This window comes from Lupinus angustifolius, chromosome LG16 (assembly GCF_001865875.1).
Source record: "Lupinus angustifolius cultivar Tanjil chromosome LG16, LupAngTanjil_v1.0, whole genome shotgun sequence".
Classification (NCBI taxonomy): Eukaryota; Viridiplantae; Streptophyta; class Magnoliopsida; order Fabales; family Fabaceae; genus Lupinus; species Lupinus angustifolius.
Window position 1 is genome coordinate 19,273,224 of NC_032024.1, and position 23,725 is coordinate 19,296,948.

Below are 23,725 nucleotides of genomic sequence, written 5' to 3' on the forward strand. Positions count from 1 at the left end.
GATCTTTCATTTAACTATAAATATTAAATACATTTTCAGTACGAACATGGAATAGTCCGTATGAATTGCATGGGTATACTATTAGTTCAATATAAGAAGAAATTTTCAAGTATTACTTCATTATGCAGCATCAAAACCTTACACTTAAATCTCATTTTTGTTTCTCTCTTCTAACTTTAGCACCTCAACCCAACCTCTTTATGAAACATCATGAGATTCACAATCAATTCTACAATGCCTTATTTTTTTTTGTCCTTTTAAATCCTCTTTTACATTGATTTAGTGTTACTTTTATTTATTATTCTCATCATTACGTTTAATTAGAATGCACAAATAATGTAAATATATTTTAGAGTTAAAACTGATTGTTAGTGGATATACCTAAATTAATGTTTGGTTCCTAAATTAATTAATGGTTAAAAGAAAAACAATTATTCATATAGTTAAAGCTAATTCCTAGAAAAACATTGATTGTATGTTACATGTTATTAGAAAGAGAATAAACAAAATTTGAAATGAATGAAAGAATAGAGAATGCAATTGAAAGGAAAAAAATGAGAATGAGAGAAGAATTGTCTAAATATTAGAAAGAAAAAAAATTAAAAATGAAAGAAACAATAAAATCTACAATTGAAAGGGAAAAGTGAGAATGATAATGAGAAAATAACATTATTGTGACCTGTAGAGAGCATGAATTGCCCATTAGGATAGAAAAAGGGTGTGAGATTGGAAACAATTTCAACATCACAAGAGGACATGACATTTGTTAATGATATTGTAATACATGTTATTTTTAAATTTATTTAACATCTCTCTAGTTAATCCCTAATATGTTTGTGTGAAAAAACAGTATGTTTTTGTAAAAAAAATAATGATTCCTAAACTAATCGATAGTTAAAAGAAAAACACTAAACACGAAAGTGTAATAAAAAATTAACTATCACTAAAGTAAGAAATGAGAACTAAAGAAACAAACTTTACAAATGAAGAGGTTGGAGGAAGTTGTCATGTTCTGCTTCGGTCCAAAAAAAATCTGATAACAACAATGGTGACTGAGCCATAGGGATTGAGACACCTTATAATCATCGAAAGCCGAATGTAAAGATAATTTGAGGGAATCTAAATATTAGAAAAGAAGAAAAAACAAAAATTGAAATGAGTAAAATAATAGAAAGTGCAATTGAAAGGGAAAAGTTGAAATGAGAGAGGAACATTATCGTTCCATGTAGAGAATTGGAATTGTCTAAATATTAGAAAAAGAGAAAAACAGAAGAAAAAAACAAAATTAAAAATGAATGAAATAATAGAATTTACAATTGGAAGGGAGAAGTGAGAATAAGTGCAGATAGCAGGAATTGTTGATTAGGCAGAAAAAGGGGTATAAGATTGGAAAAACAATTTGTGAAATGAGTAAAAGAAGGAAGTGATGGAAGCAATGCAATTTACCAGAAGGACCCCATAAATAACATATATCAAATTTTCAGGGTCCATTTTAGTGAAAACACAAACCCTTTCTATTCATATTAAATATTAAATAGTAGATAGATGGTGAACATTTCTGGACTTTAATATCTAAAAATATTAAATACATTACCCTTAGAGAGTGATAAGAGGTTGGAGTAAGCATTTTATAGAGTAAAAGTTGATCGTGTAAATCTTACCAACAAAAAAACTAACTATTATTTCCTTATGAAAAGGTAAAAGAGAAAAATATTTATACACTGTTATTATATCATTTATAATTTATGTTTAATCATAATTAATTTTTAAAAAAGTATAAGTAAATGATAAATAACATATTGACATTGTATAAATTTTTATTATATAATTTATTTATATATTATATAAATACTTAACCTTACGTAAACCTTTTGTACTAATAATGTACCTAAAAGAAACATTTGGTACTACTACAAATTGGTAAGAGAGTTAAACCACACGTGCTCTTCCTATGTGATGTCTTTTACATTTAACCGCTCAAACCATTTTGCTATTTTCACAATCACAATTTTTTGCTTTAGCAAGTAGCTCCTTCATAATAATTCATCATCGACCCTATTTCAATTTCAATTTTGTAAGTTTTTATTTTATTCGTTTTGTTTTTTCCCCTTCTGGCATAAATTTCTCTTGGTTTTCTCAACCATATTGTTCTTATGTTTCAATAGTGTTTCGATTTTTCTTTGTTCCGCCCAGAATTTTTCCCAATTTCGTGGCTTTTCGAGGTTAGATTTGGTAGGTTTTATATTTTAGGGTTAGGGTTTTGTTGCATGCAAATTTAATTGGGAGTGATAATTTTCCTACCCAGTTCGATTTTTTCTTTGATTCTGTTGCAGTAAAAATGGGCAGTTTCTGTTTTCTATTTTTGGGTCGTTAAAAGCATCAAAATCTGATTCTTTTTTTCCTATTATCATAGTTGGTTTTCATCTGGAGTTGATTTTTTTCTTTTTTCTTTTTGCTATGTAGTGCATTAAATTGGTGCTGCATTAACTCGAATTTGAGACCTGTGAACTGAACAAGTTGACATGCTGCGATGAAGTGTGGTGATTGGAAGGTATTCTAAGTGTAGTACTCTGAATTAGAGGTGAAATGTTCAGTCAAAGCATGGATTCTGCAAGGGATGTGGGTGGTGCTTCAGGGATAGTGCTAATTCCGATGCGATTTGTGTGGCCATATGGAGGAAGGAGTGTGTTCCTCAGTGGTTCTTTCACCCGGTCTGTGTTTTGTTGATAATTGCATTTTAATGTTTGTTATCCATTTTGGTGAAAATGCTCTAGTTTAAGTCTATCTTGTTGTTGCTTATCAACTTTTCGTGGGGTTCCTGTGACCTTTATTATTTCTGTTGTTGCTATTGTTGTTGTTAGTTTTTATTTTTAATTTAACTTTTGTCTCAAAGGTGGTCTGAGCTTCTACCGATGTCACCGGTTGAAGGTTGCCCCACTGTATTCCAAGTTGTTTATAGTGTGCCCCCTGGTTGCCATCAGGTCAGTCTATGTTACTGTAATTCTAAGTGCATGCATTTTGCTTTTTCTATCTTGCGGAAGAAAAGGACTGGAATTTCGTTTTAGTACTGGATTATTTGATGATTGAGTAGAAGTTTCAGTCTTTCTAAATCATATTTTGTGGCTATCTGGTTTTGTTGTACTAGATGTTTTTATTGGTAAGCATTGATAAAAATGTTTGAGTAGCCAAGCATTCCTTTGTCGCATGAGCACGACTTAGCTCTATATTTGCTGCTAAATAGGAGAATAAAGGGTATAAATTTCATTGTTTAATTTAAAGTTTGGTTCATATGGAAGTGTAATGGAATAATAGCTCTTGAGGTTATTTACATGGGTTTAGAATTTATTAGTTCCGTCTCATACTTTAGCTTTTTAAATATTTTTAATAAATGTTTTGTTTTCACTATGATGGTTATTTGAGTTTGAGCAGTAATATTTATCCACTTCATGTTTGAGATTGCATGTGTCTGATTATCGTAAGTACTAGTGGAGGAATTCAAAAGATGCTATTTTGAGAAAATGTTTGGCCTTTATTCTGGGTGGCCGGATACTTATTATATAGTTACTTGAATGCAGTACAAGTTTTTTGTTGATAGAGAATGGAGGCATGATGAAAATCAACCCTACATATCTGGAGAATATGGGATAGTCAACACTGTCTTCTTGGCTACAGATCCTAACTGCATACCTGTTGTAACTCCAGAGATTGCGTCTGGAAATAACATGGATGTGGATAATGAGGCTTTTCGTCGAACAGTAAGAGTCTTTCATACCTTGGCAGTTGTGATTGTTGTTAGCAACAGGGCTTATTTTTATATACTGGCTTTTGGCTATGTTGTACTTTTAGGCAGAGTTCTTAGTCAATATTGCCAAGTAGCTGCGTTATAGTGGTGCAGTGGTTCCTTGTGGCCCTCTGCTTGCCAGAACTCATTTAGAATTGCGTTTCAGTGCTGTGGCCATTACAGCAGGTGAATCGTGGAGGGAATAGTGGGAGGAACGGTTGCTATTACCTGTTCAACATTTCTATTTTGCAACCCATCCATTTTCCGGCCAAGCCCAACCATTTTCCTGCCAATCCTCCCCCTTTCCGGCCTAGCCCACCCTTCTGCATAAATTTTATTCTTATCTTGTTTTTTATTAGTCTTACCATCTTCTAATTCAAGTCAACACACAGACCTTTTATTTTGTCTTTCTATCATTATTTTTACCTGTTGTCTTTCTATTTTCGAATGTAGATCACACAGACAACTTATTATAAATTATAAGACATCACTATCTTATTTTCGTTCTGGCATTTGCAATCACCATGTCTTTACACTCTAAACTCTGTTTTGCCATCCAAAAAATAGAGAGGTAATGGGTCCTTTGGTAACTACTGCAGTATAACTGTAACAAATTCCAGATATCTTTTATAAAATGATAATTTGTTATGGTAAAATAGAGGCTGAATGTGTCTTTGTTATGATGATTGCGTCTCTTTTACATTTTGACTTCCAAGTATTAACGTTGAAATGTCTTGTTATAGTACTTTTTATAGTTTGATTTCTGAGACTATATTCCGTTTGCATTAGACTTATTTACATTGTATTTGCTATCTTTGGTATATTGGCTGCTGTGTAGCTATACTGTTATGGCGTTTTTGAGTTTGGTCATTCGCTGCCGCTACCCAAGATTGACTACCATGTTTTTGAATGAATGATCTGTCTGGATAATGTCTTGTGACTCATTTTAGAACATGTTATTTGTGAAAGCCTTTGAATGTGGTAATTCTGACATATATAGGTTTTTGAGTCTTATATTTGACCAAATTAAATATAATCTTTCTAATTGTCGTATTTGTCATTACCCCAGTAACTTATGTCTTGTAGCATTTTTTGTTCCATTGTATCTTAGATTCTGAGTTTTGTTTATGTTTAAAATTGTATTTAGCATTTGAAATTTAATTGTTCAGATATTTGGTATATTATGTTGCTCACTTATAAAGCAGGTCCGCTTGACAGATGGTACATTGAGTGAGTTGCTGCCTAGAATATCAGATGGCGATGTACAAATCTCCCGTCAGCGTATTTCTGAATTTCTGTGTATGCACACAGCTTATGAATTACTTCCTGAGTCAGGCAAGGTTTGGAGGTTTTACCATTGACTCTTGATTTCAGAATTTACAATTTGCTGTCGTCAATCTTACAACCTCGAAATACAAAATTACTAATCTAGTCATACCTACCTGGTCACAGGTTGTTGCCTTGGATATTGAACTGCCAGTGAAACAGGCATTTCATGTACTGCACGAGCAGGTATCTCTTTGATTCTCTCTGACCATAATATGCAGATGCCTTTTGTATATATTGAATAATTTTGCTAAAACATATTTCATTACTGCCATGTCACTTTACTTGCCTTCACCTTGATTAATAAGAGATAAATAACATATGTTTTTTGAATTCTTCTCTGGAATTTAATAATTTGTGTCAAAAGCTCTGCTTTGGCGATGATTTAAAGTTTTAAACCTTTTCTTGCTTTCATCTGATGCTATAGTTTTCTCTTAGTGTTAAGGTGTTTCATCTATTGCTGCTTAGAAGTTTGCATGTACGAATTCTCTGATTTGGATGATTTACAGGGAATTTATGTGGCTCCTCTTTGGGATTTCTGCAAGGGGCAATTTGTTGGTGTTCTTAGTGCTTCAGATTTTATTTTAATTTTAAGAGAGGTATATGTTTTGGATTTTATTTTAATTTTAATGGAGGCACGCTAAGTTTAAGACCGTCTCTTTGTATTGGCAAGATTTTTAATGCAAAATTCTTCTAATGATTGCTTATGTGACATCATACAATTTAGAAAGGCAACAAGAGGAAAAGGAAAATTGAGTATGAAAACTAAATAAATATTTATGGCATGATTATAGTGTTTATGATTCTTGATAAGTTAGTAAATTGCTCCCCATTCTAACCAAGCAGTTTACTTGTCCGCGTGAGGTGTCCGGAGAAATCAACTTCTTGCTTGAAATAATGAAATGTATCCTTCAGCTTTGTCTCTTGATGAGCTCGTCAACGGTTGTCAGGACTTTCAGCAATTGGTAGCCAATATACAAATAATCACTTTCATCAGATGGCGATGTACAAATCTCCCGTCAGCGTATTTCTGAATTTCTGTGTATGCACACAGCTTATGAATTACTTCCTGAGTCAGGCAAGGTTTGGAGGTTTTACCATTGACTCTTGATTTCAGAATTTACAATTTGCTGTCGTCAATCTTACAACCTCGAAATACAAAATTACTAATCTAGTCATACCTACCTGGTCACAGGTTGTTGCCTTGGATATTGAACTGCCAGTGAAACAGGCATTTCATGTACTGCACGAGCAGGTATCTCTTTGATTCTCTCTGACCATAATATGCAGATGCCTTTTGTATATATTGAATAATTTTGCTAAAACATATTTCATTACTGCCATGTCACTTTACTTGCCTTCACCTTGATTAATAAGAGATAAATAACATATGTTTTTTGAATTCTTCTCTGGAATTTAATAATTTGTGTCAAAAGCTCTGCTTTGGCGATGATTTAAAGTTTTAAACCTTTTCTTGCTTTCATCTGATGCTATAGTTTTCTCTTAGTGTTAAGGTGTTTCATCTATTGCTGCTTAGAAGTTTGCATGTACGAATTCTCTGATTTGGATGATTTACAGGGAATTTATGTGGCTCCTCTTTGGGATTTCTGCAAGGGGCAATTTGTTGGTGTTCTTAGTGCTTCAGATTTTATTTTAATTTTAAGAGAGGTATATGTTTTGGATTTTATTTTAATTTTAATGGAGGCACGCTAAGTTTAAGACCGTCTCTTTGTATTGGCAAGATTTTTAATGCAAAATTCTTCTAATGATTGCTTATGTGACATCATACAATTTAGAAAGGCAACAAGAGGAAAAGGAAAATTGAGTATGAAAACTAAATAAATATTTATGGCATGATTATAGTGTTTATGATTCTTGATAAGTTAGTAAATTGCTCCCCATTCTAACCAAGCAGTTTACTTGTCCGCGTGAGGTGTCCGGAGAAATCAACTTCTTGCTTGAAATAATGAAATGTATCCTTCAGCTTTGTCTCTTGATGAGCTCGTCAACGGTTGTCAGGACTTTCAGCAATTGGTAGCCAATATACAAATAATCACTTTCATATATATATATATATATATATATATAGAGAGAGAGAGAGAGAGAAAGTGACTCACATGAGAACAATTGTTATTGTGAGAAACGAAAACAATTAATATGAACCATTAGATCATATTTAAATGGTTAGGATTAAAAGATAAATGCGCATGACTTTTTTAAGTGATCATATGACCAATAACTAACTTTTAATCTTAACTACTCATGATAGTTTTATGACCCATATTTATTAGTTCATAATTTTTATATCAGAACCGTTCTCACTTGAGTCATTAAGTGACTCAGGTGAGAACAATTGTTATTGCGAGAAATGAGAACAATTAATATGTGGACCATTGGATCTTATTTGAATGATTAAGATTAAAAGATAAATGCACATGACTTTTTTAAATGATCATGTGACCAATAACTAACTTTTAATCCTAACCATCAATGTATGGTTGTAAAGCCTAGATTTATTGTTCTCACGGTTCTCATTTGAATCACTCCCTATATATATATGTCCATATAAGGAAAAAAACAATTGACTCTACATGTTGTTTGCTTAAACAGCTTTGACAGATTATTGTGACAGTTTTTTCAATCTCAAGTTATTTGCTGTTGATTATGGATATGATGAATCATTTCTTAAGAGGTCTCTTAGAATTTGAGCTCTTTTTTTAAGATCCTAAAGGGAATCATGGGTCTAATCTGACAGAGGAAGAGCTTGTAAAACATACCCTATCAGCTTGGAGAGAAGGAAAATCATATCTAAATAGACAGGATAATGGCCACAGAACTGTATTTTCAAGAGGAAAATCATATCTAACTTATTTTTTGTATCAAGTTATTTGCTGTTGATTATGGATACAACGAATCATTTCATAAGAGGCCTCTCTGAATTTGAGCCCTTTTTTTGAAGATCCTAAAGGGTTTGATGAACATGGATAAGTTATTTAACGATGGATGGAGTCAATTTTAATTTTACATTTCTGTATTGTTTGTTAAGAAGAAAGAAAAGTGTTTCTGTTAACTTACATGAGTTGATGTTGGGGTTTAGTTGAATATAGAGCTTTGATTCCTCTTGAGCTTTGCAGACCACTAGCTATTATAATATTTTACAAGTTTACCTGTAAAGTTTTTCTGTGTTCATATTTATTTTGCAATGCTTGTTGAAACTTGTTTTGTCCTATTCTCAGCTAGGGAACCATGGGTCTAATATGACAGAGGAAGAGCTTGAAACACATACTATATCAGCTTGGAAAGAAGGAAAATCATATTTAAATAGCCAGAATAATGGTCGCGGAACTGTATTTTCAAGAGGTTTTATCCATGTAAGTCTTTATATGGATTTAGTATGTGATTATGCTCATATTGTCTTATCACTTACTGGTTTTGGTTCATCTAATGTAGACAAGGATGCTTGTTTTGTGTGGTATATATGTATATTTAGCAACTTTAGTTAATTATATAGGTATGCAGTTTTTTTTCCAATCTTCTATCTCTAGGTAACACAGGTTCAACATTGACTTGTGTTAGCAACAAGCTTTATGAAATGAAAAGGACAACTTAACGAGGTCTATTTGTAAATTTCATCTTGAAGCTTATGCAGGATTGTCAACAATCTTATGAGACATACAAAAGTTAAGGAAAATGTTTTGGAAAAACTCATCTGCCCTCTTGGAGATGTGCTCATTAAATTAGTAGATATTCTGAAACTATACGAGAGAAATCCTAGGAGATATTACAGTCATTTACATGAAAGGAAATTTTAAAGTTTAATGCCAAATAAATGCTAATAATGACAGATTCTGACAACTTGAAACAAACATGTGCAAAATATGAAACATGCGGCTGGCTCCATGTTGATGCTGGTTGATCAAACAGCAGCAGTTTGCTAACAAGAAATTGATGCCTTTGTTTAGTCATATCCTTGGTGAAGATATCAGCTACTTGGTGAGCAGTAGAAGTGTGAGGAGAGAGATGATATGACTGGCCAAGGCTTTTCTGATAGAATGACAGTCCACTTCTATATGTTTAGTGCGTTCATGAAATACAGGATTGGTCCAATTTGATTAGTAGTTGTATTGTCAGCATATAAAGTGTAGGATCATATTGTATAAAACCAAGCTCCCTTAATAGACCCCGTAACCACTTAATTACAAAACATGCTAAGGACATTGCCATGGTATTCAGCCTCTGAGAAATTAGAAACCCAATCCTGTCTTTTGCTTTTCCAAGAGATCAATGCATCTCTTAAAAACATACACCAACCCATACTGGACAGCCATTTTGGCTCTCAACAGAGGTGATTAGAGGCTGGAATTCTTCAGATAAACCGTCCAATATGAAACCAATCTGCTCTGCTTGTGAAATTGGAGAGCCTATGGATATTACGGAGTCAGCTAGAACCTTGATATGTGTAATATATTCAGAAATGAAACTGGAACCTTTGGTAATGGATCGAAGTTGCGATCTCAGTTGTCTACTATGCGCCTTCGTTTGACCTTGACAATAATCAGCGATTTCTTGCCATAACTGCCAAGAGTTTTTGCAACCTACCACTCGAGGTTGAAGCTCCTCATGTAGGATCTAGGATAGGACCATTTGATCCTGTTCCTCCCTGCTTGAAAACACTGGATTAATGAGTTGATTAACACAATCATCACCACTGAGAAAACGAGCAGGAATTTTAGATGCAAAATCAAACCTTTCAGCATGATTTGACCTAAGAGAAGCCACCACAAATTGACGCCACACAAGAAAATTCTCCACTGTGAGTTTGGTAGATGGTAGTGGAAGTGTGAGAATAGGAGAGCCATGAAGAGGTGCAGCAGCGGTTGGAGGAGAGGAATGGAATGGTGTAGTAGTGGTGTGAGATGCAGAAGTGGTGGTGTCAGCATTGGAGCCAAGATCAGCACCGTTAGCCATTGTTGGCATGATACCATGTAAGAATAACTACGTAGAGAGAGAAATAGAAAGACAGAAAGAGTAACTTGAAGTTGTCTGTTTTTATATATTGAATTGTATAATGATTACGATGAGATACAGCTCAATTTATAGAGCTGAATAATAGACTGACTTGCAAACACATTTAGCTTCACTGACAAGCTAACCAACACATTTAGCTAAACTGCAGCACTTGAATATAAAACCTGGCTAGATGTTATTCCCTAATAATGATAGAGCATTATAGTGTCGTTCAATCCATGTAAGTGACCTCACCTAGTGAGATTAAGGCTCGGTGTTGTTGCGTTAATTAAAGGTACCTTTCTATTGCAGTGACTATATTGTTCTGTTAGCTCACTTATTCTGATAATGGAATTAATGAAGCTGCTCCTTACATTATGTACAAAGTTTTCCCCAAAAATCATCTTACTATGGGTTGTGTCTACCTGTTCAGGGAAATGACTGTAATCATTAAATGATGACATATTTTTGAGAACTTTTCTGTTATAATACAGGCAGGACCATATGACAACCTGAATGCTATTGCCATGAAGATCTTGCAAAAGGGAGTTTCAATTGTTCCTATTGTCCATTCATCTTCTGAGGATGGTTCATTTCCACAGTTACTACATCTCACTTCACTTACAGGAATACTGAAATGTCAGTTTCTAAAATAGCTTTTTGTATACCGTTACTAAGTATGCTTGATTCTTACCACATTTATTTTTCAGGCATTTGCAGGTATTTTAGGCATTGTCCTAGTTCGTTGCCTATACTTCAACTTCCAATTTGTGCATTACCTGTGGGAACATGGGTGCCCAAAATTGGGGAACCAAATCGGCGGCCTCTAGCAATGTTGAGACCAAGTGCTTCTCTTGCTTCAGCCCTAAACTTATTAGTTCAAGGTGTGAACTTTTTGTGTGACCTTGATCATATTGTATCATTAGAAAAGCAATACAGAGAAAGAGTGATGAAATTGGTATGTTGTTATTCTTCTGACGTATTAGGCTGATGGTAGAGAGAGCTTTCTCCCACTTTGATAAGAATGTTGATTTCTGCATGTGATTAATCATCCAAACAGATCATGAATTTAGGGGGTGATTCAATTTTCTGATTTAAGCATCACAATATAAAAGAAATGGTTGCTTGGAAGTTTGAATAGGAGCATGATTATACTTACAATATTTTTTTCTCTTTTCTTTTGCAGCCCGAGTAAGTTCAATACCAATAGTTGACGATAATGACTCATTGCTGGATATATATTGTCGGAGGTTGGTTGTGTTTTATATCCATATTATTGTACATTATGATTCCTTCTTTGAGATACTATAAAGTCCATTATGGTTCTAGCATAAAAGTGTTTTCCTATCATTTCATTCTTTGGACTGGCTCGTAAGAGTTTCTCACTTTTCCTCCCCTCCCCTCTTTATTGATAGTGATATAACAGCTTTGGCAAAGGACAGAGCATATACACATATTAATCTTGACGAAATGACTGTTCAACAGGCAAGTTTTGTTTTTTTATTTTTGTGCAGCAATAAACATCTGCTGACAGTTTATGTTTCAAAATTAAAAAATAAATCCATAATTGCTCCATCTTTTCCTCATTAAATTGATTAGGCGTTCTCATGTGCCTAGGATACCGGAGTATTTTAATTTCTGTAGATGTACTGTCATGCCTATTGGTTCCTTCCCTCTGTTTAGATTGCCATATTTCTTAGATTTGGGTGTAGTTTTTGTAGGTGTTTTCATTGGTTGCTGCGGATAGCTTATCAGTTAGTTTACCTTTCACCGGATGTTTTTTTTTAATATGCAATTTAAGTGCACAACGGTCAAGACTTGTGTATTTTGTGCAATTCTTTTTATCTCCTTTCACTTTTGTTGATTTTAATTGAGTTTGATACTTTTATTTTAAAAGGAAGAGAATTTTCTTATAAGCTGAAATATTTTTACTAGTGTCTATTTCAGTCTGTGGTAGCGCTGGCATGCGGATCATTTATCCATGAGCCATGCCAGTCCATCCACATGCAAACATGCTCACACGTAAAATTAAAATTAGATCGGTTGGGTTTCTGCTAATCAATTGGACCAAATTTAACTTGAGGGTTCCTTGCTTAGGCGTATCACTATACCCTAGGAGATCAGTCTCACCAATCGAGTGGAAGGATATTTGGGAAACCAAAAAAATGTTCAATGGGACCATTTGTGATGGCGAAGCCTACGCCTCTGTCTGTAATGCTGTGGCTGACTTCTAAATCGCCGATAAAATAGTGATCCAATGGAGGACACTCCTCTCACTTCTTGTACCTGATCTCCTCAAACGATTACAGCCCCTCATTGTTTAGTTTGAAGTTCGCTATGGAATCAGCCAATATCCCAAGTTGTCCCTAGTTGTTCCCTGAGCTAGAGTAATGGACCTGTGGAACCGAGCTCCATGCTTTGCAGGAAAAACAGCAAAGCTCATCCAAACCTTTCTTTTGGTGCTTCCAAATCAACTGACATCATAGCAGATACACCAATTGTAGCCCAACTGTATGAAGCTGTTATTCAATGTCAATCTGTAGAGCTGGATAATATTAGGTTTAACCAAGGTTTACTATGGGGACATGTGTGGTTGAGGGGTTTTGCACCTTGGTATACATGTGCACACTAGATATTACTTCGATTATTTGCTTAAGTGGGTTGTTGGAGTTTATGTGTGCAATAGGTATTTTGGAGAAAAATATCTGGATGAAGTTTTTTGTTTGTACCAGAGAATCAGAAAAGATTAATATAACCTTAAATAAATAATATCATTTTAGGATGTATAAGATACGAATATTCATCCATGGAAAGTGATAAAGGGGTGGTGATAGTCATTTACTAGATGAGTCATGGATGGGTTGAATTTTTTTAATTCTTTTTAACAGATTATAAATGGATTATTGTTTTGTTTGACCCATTCATAATTCGTTATCATCCAAGAAAGAATTTGTCGTAACTCGTCCATTTGGCACTCCTAGTCTGTAGTTTACGCTAAAAATGTCGTCTAATTATAAAGGTCTTTTTGTGTCATTGATTAAGGAAGTTCGTGTTGTGATTTTATTCTCGAGATCTTAGTATCTCTTGCATGTTTTATTGTGCAGGCCTTGCAGTTGGGCCAGGACGCAAATAGTCCCTACGAGTTTAGAAGTCAACGGTGTCAGATGTGTTTGCGGTCTGATTCTCTGCATAAAGTGATGGAACGATTGGCAAATCCAGGTGGGTTTGTTTTCCCTTTTTCAATGAAGCATGACATTCAGTTTCCTTTTCTATGTAACTATTGAGCTTGATGTTAATTGAAGGTCACTTTGTTGAAATTTTCATCCTGGTCATTGTCTTCCGGAGTTAACCTTCACTTCTTCTGACCGTTCATTTGTTGTATCTTCCAATATTGATCGTAAAAGTATCCCAGTAGACTTTCTACTCCTAATTTTTCAATGAATGTGGATGGTAATGAATTATTTTACTCCCATGTTATGATATATACTACAGTTACGCTGTTTGTGGTTGCCATATTTGACAATGTGAGTCAACTTTCTATGTTCCGATGGGTTAGTTCTCCATCCTCCAGATTTTTCACCACCCTCAACTTTCTGACAGTTTTCCGGTCGAACTAAAAATTGTAGTGTGGGTTGTTTTCTCCTCTATTTTCAATTATAAGATAATGTTTGGATAACAAGGGGGAACATATCATCATAAATGAGGACTCAGACATGCTGTGTCTCTAAGTTACGACCTGGATATTCAATTTATTGCTTTAATTTTTTGTTAATTTGATTTAGCTGTACTTTGTATTTTTTCCTGATCTAGTTGATTTTCCATAGAGGAAGAGAGAGACCATGAAAAACCATATGTGAAATGATTAGAAAAAACGTAGAGATCAATGCTTCGTTAATGAACTTGATTTATGATAGAGCATTGGTATTGTTCAATCCATATAGCCAATCCCACCTAGTGAGATAAAGGCTTGATTGTTGTTATTGTTCCCGATCTAGTTGATAAGACTTGGTTGTTGTTGGAGTCGATTTCGTTTTAAAGATTGTTGTGCTGAAAATATTATGCTGTCAAATCAATAATTTAGGTGTCAGGAGGATTGTGATTGTGGAAGCTGGAAGCAACCGTGTAGAAGGCATTGTTTCATTGGGTGACATATTCAAATTCTTCCTTGGTTAGTTTTGATTAGTAATTGAAGAAGTAAAAATGATATGTGCAATTCTGCAGTGGTTATTATACATCAGCATGCATTTTGGGAACACCATTGTTTGCCCAAAAAGTCAAGAGATTTTTTGCTTTCTATATGTTGATTTTATCTCATTTCATTGTAATGCAATTGTATTGGCCTCTTTGATTTATTGCCTCTTTTTATGATTTTAGGCTAGAAAAAGAGGAATGTAAATTTAGAGAGTATTTGGTTGAACCCAAAATTTATTCATCCCTCTCCATTCATATTATCTTTTAAGTATGTTAGTGCTCCTGATATATTATCTTTAACATGGCCCAAATATGTTTAAATGTTCTGAGCAACAATATAGTTATCTAAGGACTTGCATGATTTGATAATTATTCAATTGCATTTATGATTTTACAGTTTATTGATTTATATGTTAAATATGTAAATAAGATAACTATGGTTGTTTCCACATTTTTGTCTCAAATATTATATGGTTAAGAATGTATGAACTGGTAGTATGAGTTTTATGTAATGTCATTGTATTATCCATCATTCATATTTTATTATTATTAAAAAATCATATAAATGAATTGTGAATGATGAACTGACTAAATATTTACAGCCAAAATACAATATATTATGAATTTATATTGGGGTGATCAGTTTATTATATAAACTTATATGTTAATGAGGTCTTATATATTAAAATTGTGGATAAACTAATTATGAATTGGGAGTTAGTAGAATAAGTATAATATCCATGCATTTTATTTATTTGTATTTTATTTGTTTGAAGAATTAATGATTATTAATTTTGAATGATGTAATGATAATGTATAAATTTTCATTGCATACATTTTTTTTCTCTAATAAGAGTAAACTTGATTGGATTTGAAGGTATAAGCTTTTGTGATATTTTTCTAATTATAACCCTAAACTAATAAGAAGAGGAATCACGCCTCGGTTGTTGGACTTCCATTAACAATAACAAATAAATTACCAAAAAAGACCATGCCTTGATCCAACCAATCAACTTCTCACACAGAAACCCATTCTACATGCAAATCAATGAATGATAATTAGTAGAATCATAAGTCTTTTCGTATTCTCCTATTAATCCTTTTATCTACAAGAAAGAGACACATGTAACTTGTAAATCAATTATTAATAAATAATCTTATGATATATGTCACTTACTTATGGGTAAGAGAATTAATAAAATAATTTAGTAGGAGAATATATTATTTCCTTTTAAAATTCACCTTTAAAATGAGACAACTTCTTAAACTTCTTGGTTAACAATATGAACCAATACTAAAACGCCATCAAGAGTTTGCAATAATCATGTGAATGTTACCAAGTAGAGGTGTCAAAACGGGTTATTTGGATGTGTTCAGGCTAGCTTACATTGGGTTCAGGTTAAATTGGGTCGAACTAAAAAGTCCAGATACAATTTATGCCTACCAAATTGTAGCCCAAACCCGCCTTAAGCGGGTTGGTCCACATACACTAAAAAATATATTTTTAAATTTTTTAACATATTAATCTATTTAAAATGATATGTATCATTTGATATTAACATATAACGTTTTCAACACATTTGTTACGCCAAATGCAACCAAACTTAAAGATCTATAATGCCGTGTGTTTGAGTTAAGACGTGATGTTAAATCCACGTGTATGATTTTTAACATAACATTTTTATTAAATCTCTCATTTCTATTGGACTCTCACTCTCTAATACAATATAATTTGTAACTTCACTTTAATATATAAACATTTGGATATTATCAAAAATATTATTTTTTGTATGTTCTTTGTCAACATTTTCATTGTGAACTATTATATTAAATTTGGTTGTGTAGACTTCTCTATGATAAACAATTTATGTTGATTTTAGTTTTGTTGTAAACATTATTTTCTTTGTTTTGTTTGTGTGGTAAAAGTTAAATTGAATTAAATACACAATAACATAATACTTATTATCTATTTTTTATTATAAGTTGTTTTGTAAATTTTCATTTAGTGCTTATTACCAAGCCAAAGTTCCCAAAAAAGATTAAAACAAATAAGTAAACGGGTAGCCTGGCTCCACCCGGGTAAGCTCAGCCCATGCCCGGATTTAAAATAGCCCGATTAGGTCAGGCTAAAAAGCTTGAATTCTATAAAAAGTACCTAAAATGATACTCAGGTCCTATAAATTTTTTGACTTTAACGAGCCGACCCGAGCGAATTTGTCCATTTTGACAGCTCTACTACCAAGGAATGAAATTGAACGATAATCCCCTTGTTTTTTAGGACTCTTGAATTTATGGAATTAGAGCCAAGAACCGAAGGGGGGTGACACATGACACCATACAAAAATTTGAGTGAAAAAATACTTTACCCTTTTTAAAAAATTATGTAAAACAGATCTAAGAGTTTAATATTCATGCATGTAATTTTTTTTACATTGTTGTGATATTACTGCTTACATGAATTATTTTCTTTAAAGGTTAATAACAATTAATCAAAAAATAATGAAATGACAATGTAATAGTGTGTACCAAAAAACATTATCTATTTTTGCATAAAAAAATTCTGAATCTCAAATATGGGAAGTGGAACTTCTGAGTTTGCCTATAGTCTTTTTATATATAAGAATTATATTAATATTTCAAATTATTATAGTTTTTGCTTAAGTTCTAACACACGCTCTTGAACTTTACTTTAATTCATTTGTCATTTTTAAGGATCAAGTAATTATTTATTGGAACATAATTTTGCTAAGTGAATATCATATGTGATTAAAAAACTATTATATTTTTTGGTTAACAAAATTATTATTTAATGAAAAAAAAAGAAATGTATTTAATTGATAATCAGAATATCAATCATGACCTATTTATTACTTTTTGTGCATGAAACGTATCAAACACAATATTTCTAGATATTTGAACATGGAGTTTAATGTTATAAAACTCGGATTTGACCACCGGGTGCACTCGAGAACATATACCTTAATAATTTTAGGGAAGTATTCATAGCTTTGTGTCGAAAAGTGTGATTTACTAAAACAATATTTAATAATTATAATTTTAATTTAAATAATTTTTATTTCAATCCATCATAATTGATACTACATGAAATGATACAAAAAACGGGACAATAAATATAGTCTTATGATTCCAGTCATTCATAAAAATGTCTATGCGTTACAATCGATTAGGCTATGTCATTTTAAGGCTTAAACTAGTGAATAAATCGGATTGGTCGAGTCAATCATTTTTTTTGGTGCAATAAATGTTAAAACGACATTGTTTTGAAAGAAAAAAATATACAATACTTTTAAGTTATTTATAGTTATGTTTAGCATTTCTCAGCTTATATTGTGACAAAGTATTAGTTATTTAATTAAGTTTTAACTTATTTGTGCACTTTTTTATAATTAAAACATAAAATATATGTTATTTGATGATATTTCCAATTTTTTTTATTAAGTATCTATGTATGGATGATAATGTTATAAAATTTAGAGTAGGAAGAAGTATTAACAATAACTATTATTATGAATTTTTTAATGTTGATAAATTTATCTCACTAGGGACAATAGGTCCAGTATGATAGTTCCCTAATGAAATCAATAACTAATTTAAGTTTAACAAAACCAATTGTAGGTCGAAAACATATTTCACTTGTATTCATGGATGATTTATACAATGCCAATATATTAAGGGAATGAAGTATCTCTTTTTATAAGGAGATAAGTTATCTCCTTCTACCAGTGAAGTTATGACATGTGTCATGTTTCATCATTTTCTATAAAAAATATTTTCAAAAATAAACAAAATAGTACACATGTCACATTTTTACTATCCAGAAAAGATAAGTTATATCCTGATACGAGGAAATACATTATTCTCATATATTATTCGTATTTAATGATTGTTAACGAAAGTAATATAAATAAGAGTAAATGGTGTATTAATTATGCATTAATTGTTTTACACCATGGATATTAATTTAACATTTCTTAAAAAAAACCCTAGGCATTTAACGGTAATTTTTTTTATGTAAAATGGCAAAAAATAAAGAAAAGAAAACCAGCAATAAGAAGAAAGGAACAGTTGAATGAAGACACAGCGTCAATAAAAGCACCACACACGACGGAGGAGATTTCCCCAAAAATCGAAAATGGTGATTAAAGAGATCGAAACCCTAACCGAAGATGAAAGACGCGCACTTCGTGGAAGCAAATTCGCTCCTCTTCCTTCTCTTCCTCGATCTTCTAACCCCCAACCCAGGTTTTTCTTCTTCTTCTTCTTCCCTCTTTTTTAGGGTTCAATTTCAATTTCACCATATTGAAAAAAAAAATCGATTTTGAACTCATTTACATTTCTCAGCCCTTCAATTTTAGTGGGTCTTATCTGAATTTTGTATAGGTTGGCTCATCCCGGTGGACCCTTGGCCACTAATAAAGCCGTGGCTTTGGCGAAGTTTCTGGAGAGGAAATTGAAGGACCCTAATGGATTGGCTTCTATTGATCCTGATATTCTTGAACTTGCTGTTAATAATGCTAAACAGACTGTCTCTGCAAGTAACTAACTCTTTCTTATTTTTTTCTTAATTTATAATAAGATATGTGTAATTTAAGTTTCATTTTGTTATTTGCATAAGATTTATGGCAAAGGAAGTGTCCTAATTTGTTGTCCTGGATTGCACCCTTTTCGCAAAATCAAAATTTGTCATTTTTTAAACTATGATGTTATCTTTTGTTCTATTTATAAAATACATCAAACATTGAAACAAATATGTTTTCAATCCATTCGAACTCTATATAAGAGTGTCTTAAAGAGTTGTTTAGGTGTTTACCATTGTTTTTCTTGTTCTGTGATTCAGCTTGCCGGCTTTGATGGTTGTTAGTAGTATAAGTATGAGTGTATTTTAATCAAATCTATATGACCTTGTGTAACATCAATAATTGTGTTTACATATACCCACTCATACCTAGTTTATTTTTTATTTTTCTTCCCTTTTTAAAAATTATTCTTCATCTTTATACTCTTAGAATCAGAGTGTGGTAGGTATTTTGTAAGACATGGTCCAAGTGTGGTCACATAGACAAGTTGTGATTGCTTGAAACCTATTGTTAGGGTAAGGTGCTGTGCAAGGTACTGTTGCACCATATCTATTTGCCTTTGTGACTTTATCTTGGCTCTGCACAAAATTGTGATTTCTGTTACTAAATTTGCTTGTGCAGAGGGCCAAGCAAGGCAGGGATTATATATATATACACATATGTATATGAAATGACTGAAGTGAGAACAATTCTCATATAAAAACTTCGAGAACAATAAATATGTGTCATACAACCATACATGGATGGTTAAGATTGAAAGTTATTTAGTGGTCACATGACTACTTAAAAAAGTCATGTCCATTTAAATTTTAATCTTCACTATTCAAATCAGATTCAATAGTCCATATTAATTGTTCACATTTCTCACAATAAGAACTATTCTTACATAAGTCGCTTCCTATATATATTATATATATAGTGAGGGTGTGATTGTTTGAAATAAGTTGGTTGTGATTAGATTTTAGGATCCAAATTGTTTGGAAGTATGTTTTATTGATTCTTACGAAGTATTTTATTCAAATCTCGAATATCTTTCATAATCATTCTGTATGTACAGATAAGTGTGGTTCTTGAGCATTTCTCGTCCTCTTATATAATAATGTATATATGTGTGTCTATATAATTACTCTTAGCCTACCAGATTAGAGTCACAACATGCACTCATACTCTTACGCTTCCTATGTCTCCCTTTTAAACATAAGCTTTCTTGTTCGATATTTGTTCTTTTGGTTTCTTTATCCATGTCTTCAGTTGAGTTTGCATGAGAGTCATAATGTGTAATCTTTTATGTTTCTCTTTGACTTTAGGTGGTACTTCTAATCCAAGAAGAAGTGTTCGGCATGTAGACTCCTTTGGTGACCCTGATTTTAAGGTTCCTGATTTTTTAATACTGTTAGTGCCTTAGTGGTGTCTGAATAGCTGTTGGAATATCTGCCTATTTCACCTTCTCCAATTTGTTTATGATCTTGATAGGATTTTAGTGAAGAACAAATGGAACTTTCTGAGACGAAGCAATTGAAGAAGAGGAAGAAAAACAAAAATAAAAAAAAGAAAAAGCAAAAGGTCATTTTTCGTTATTGTGATTCATTATTTGCATAGATAAGTTTTGGGTGACTTCTAATGATATTTTTGCGAATGTGCGTTAATGTAGACCATTGAATATAACGAGTGCGAGACCATTACACTCATTTGATGAATCTATATCAAAATTTGGTCCAGGTTGATGCACATCAGATTCCAATGCGTGAACTGCACGCTAGACACATTAGAGGAAGGTCTCACATAATTTTTCCATCTAATTAACTTGGTTTGCTTTGCTTCAGGATGTTGATGACCATGGATGTGCTGTAGTGAAAAAGCGTAAATAGCAGCTTAAGTTCTGAACTGGTTTGTGCTACATGATTTTTGGAAATGGGGATTGATGAAAATGAATTTTTTTTTGCCATGGTTTCTTTCCTCACTCAAATTTGCTAGCTACTAGTAAGAAGAATCTCAGGTGCAATGTTCTGTTGGCGCTTTTGATGCAATTGCCCTTTCTGATGATGTAGAATATAGGAGTATGAACTTTTCTTTTTAGTCTCTTTCAGGGAGAATATAATGGAAAGTATAAAGTGTGATTTATTCAAAATCTAAAGATAATGAAGATACGGGTAGGATGATGTCATTGAAATTGTGTTTTATTCAGATGGTTAAATATGAATGTTAAAGAGCAATTAGTTTCGGTACCTGTCACGATTTGACAAGTGTGTTGTTTATATGGGTTATAAATAATAGACAGGTTTGAAGTAATAAAAACGTTGCACCTGAGATAATTACTTCAAACCCGACTATTATCTCAGTCTTTATAAGCCAAAACTTTTCATTAATTGATCCCCACAAACCATCACAGTCTCAGTCTTTAGAACAAGTGTTGGAAATGAACTAATTAATTGATAATGATTTTTTATAAATAAAATCCACCTCCAACAAATGATTGTTGGAACAAAATTATACATTCTGACACTGGTTCATCATCATGTATATATATTTTATTAAAATAACATCATGGGAATGTAAAATTTGAGTCCTAGGACAATCTTCACAAGTGTCTTGTAATCATCTTATTTTCAAAACCTACCTTCAAGCATATTCCCAATGTTTGTTTTCTCTACATGGGTAATATCGCTCTTGGTGGAGCTCAATAGTAGGAAAGGACTCTTCTAGATGTTACATGGTGGACATTTGCTTATTTGAATTGCAAATAGGTTTTCTCTTCAGGAAAATTCCATGAAGAGTTCCAGTAGCAACTTATCCATTGTATCTCTCCCGGATTCAAATTTTACATTCAAACATTGAAGTATTGTAATGTTATTTTTTTTTAGGGAAAAAGTCTATAAAAACACCTTAAATTATATGCATTTTGTAAGTAAGTACTGTGAACTATTTTTTATTTCTAAGTATCTTTTAAATTTTAATTATTGATAAAATTGGTCATTGCATAAAAATAATGTTAAATTAATAGGAATTGAAAAATATATTATCATTTTATTTTAAATCCGATTGTTATATTGTTATTATTTTATTTTATTTTTTTATATATAGAAATCTTACTTCATTAATCACCTTTAACTCGAATTTACTTGTCATATTCTCAAGTAAATTTATATTTTAATTGCAGTTTCCTCCGGATATAACGCTGACTAACTTGTATTATTGTATTGCTACTATTGTGAGTGTGATTATAATGGTTTCATTATTGGTCTATTAATAATTTAACAATATATTTACACAATGGTCAAATTCACTAACAATTAAAGTTTAATGGGTAATTAGAAAAAAAAATAGTTCATATACTATTTCCAAGACATAAAATATAGAAGAATTTTATGCATTTTCCTATGTACACAATACAAGTTACAAATGGGTACTTGCAATAAATGCAAATACATTTATACCATTAACTAAACATAATATTAATGACAACCGGACGAATCGGGGTCGGGTTTGTACTTTCCCAACCCCAAACCCGAATTCAAATTAAGCGGGTTAAAAATAATACTACAATCCCTGATTGTATCGGATTTCGGGTGACCCGAACCTGATACAAACTCACTCAAAACATATATTTATATATATAGGTTATATATATGTGTCAAATTTCTATATATATGTTTTATATAAGAATTTATGTCTAATTTAATAATTTTATATACATTAATCGGGTTCGGGTGTTAACTATACCAAATCCGAACCCAGAAGTTAAACTCAGATAAAACCAGTTCTCAATCAAATTGAGTTTTCCTCATTAAATTCGTGTTGTGTTCGGACGGCTACCTACTCATTCGGTTTTCATTGTGATCCATGTTAGTAACATATTGCAATGTCGTGTATCCATTAGTCTGTGTCTTCTCCTCATCCCTGATATCCCCTAAATCCCCTACACTCCAATCTCCATTGTCTTCTCCACAAGGTTATATTTTGATTTCTTTTCTTTCTCCATTCTTATAGTGATTTCTTCTCTTTCTCCATTCTCTTTCTCTTTCTCTTTCTCTGTGTGTTGCTTCTTGATTTTGAGATTGGGAAGATATGGTGCTGGAGGGGTTGGACTGAGGCCTTGAGGGCTGGAGATCGAAGTCATTGTAGACTTGTTTGCAAAATAAATGAAAGTGGTTATAATTTGTGAAGACAAAATAAAGGTTAAAACTCACTATCTTCCAACATGTTGAGTTGTGTCTTGATTGTAAATAAACTGTAAAACATGGTTACATCCATGGTTGCAAAGAAGAAGAAAGAGATTGATTGAGGAAGAAGACAGTGAATCGAAGAGGAAGAAAAGGAAATGGTGTGAATCAATTATTATAAGAAGAATTGAATGATTTATCTCAATGAATACAGAAAAACAGAGAGAGGGAATTTAAACAGCAAAATAACCAACAAAACAGAATTAACTACCATAACCGTTTTTTCCGCCAAAACAGTTATGAGTTTTTTTTCCTTCTTTCTTCTTCTTTCTTGGGCTAATTTCTTCGATGTGGGTTTGTTCTTGGCTAGCAGGTGTGATATCCAACAGCCCCCCACAAGCTGGCAAGTGAAAATTGAGCATGCCAAGCTTGGAAATGTTGGATTGGAATGGCTTTGGGGATAGAGGTTTGGTGAGCAAGTCAGCAAGTTGTGAAGAGGAGGGAATTGGTAAGAGATGAAGAGTGTCATTCTGAATTCTTTCCCTGACTATGTGACAGTCAATTTCAATGTGTTTGGTGCGTTCATGAAAGACCGGGTTGGCTGCAATGTGGAGAGCTGAATTGTTGTCACAGTAGAGGCTAATTGGGTTGGGATGAGGTAT

General features: G+C 32.6%; 2 protein-coding genes across 7 annotated transcripts; both read left to right on the forward strand.

Annotated features, from left to right (window-relative positions):
• LOC109330071 (sucrose nonfermenting 4-like protein) lies at nt 1,903-14,576 on the forward strand. 6 transcript variants are annotated; one of them, XM_019564067.1, is made up of 14 exons: nt 1,903-1,920; nt 2,464-2,711; nt 2,894-2,981; nt 3,576-3,755; nt 4,984-5,121; nt 5,234-5,293; nt 5,617-5,706; nt 8,344-8,478; nt 10,609-10,753; nt 10,825-10,998; nt 11,301-11,364; nt 11,530-11,599; nt 13,219-13,333; nt 14,196-14,576. In XM_019564067.1, the coding sequence occupies exons 2-14, from the start codon at nt 2,587-2,589 to the stop codon at nt 14,285-14,287; spliced, it is 1,476 nt and encodes a 491-aa protein (XP_019419612.1). In that variant the 5' UTR covers nt 1,903-1,920; nt 2,464-2,586; the 3' UTR covers nt 14,288-14,576. The 6 variants fall into 6 exon arrangements, with proteins under 6 accessions (XP_019419612.1, XP_019419611.1, XP_019419609.1 ...); XM_019564066.1 differs by lacking the exon at nt 1,903-1,920 and adding an exon at nt 2,056-2,074; XM_019564064.1 differs by lacking the exon at nt 1,903-1,920 and adding an exon at nt 2,082-2,232.
• LOC109328876 lies at nt 18,354-21,128 on the forward strand. The gene is made up of 5 exons (XM_019562501.1): nt 18,354-18,568; nt 18,707-18,861; nt 20,211-20,275; nt 20,377-20,466; nt 20,727-21,128. Exons 1-5 carry the CDS (start codon nt 18,459-18,461, stop codon nt 20,769-20,771), a joined length of 465 nt encoding a protein of 154 aa, XP_019418046.1. The 5' UTR covers nt 18,354-18,458; the 3' UTR covers nt 20,772-21,128.

Excerpts from the sequence above, each read along its gene's own strand:
- LOC109330071 (XM_019564067.1), top strand. The coding sequence starts at position 2,587 with ATGTTCAGTCAAAGCATGGATTCTGCAAGGGATGTGGGTGGTGCTTCA. Across the intron at positions 5,122-5,233 it reads TACTTCCTGAGTCAGGCAAG|GTTGTTGCCTTGGATATTGA; the intron begins GTTTGGAGGTTT and ends ACCTGGTCACAG. Across the intron at positions 5,294-5,616 it reads TTCATGTACTGCACGAGCAG|GGAATTTATGTGGCTCCTCT; the intron begins GTATCTCTTTGA and ends GATGATTTACAG.
- LOC109328876 (XM_019562501.1), top strand. The coding sequence starts at position 18,459 with ATGGTGATTAAAGAGATCGAAACCCTAACCGAAGATGAAAGACGCGCA. Across the intron at positions 20,276-20,376 it reads TTGGTGACCCTGATTTTAAG|GATTTTAGTGAAGAACAAAT; the intron begins GTTCCTGATTTT and ends TGATCTTGATAG. Across the intron at positions 20,467-20,726 it reads AAAAAAAGAAAAAGCAAAAG|GATGTTGATGACCATGGATG; the intron begins GTCATTTTTCGT and ends GCTTTGCTTCAG.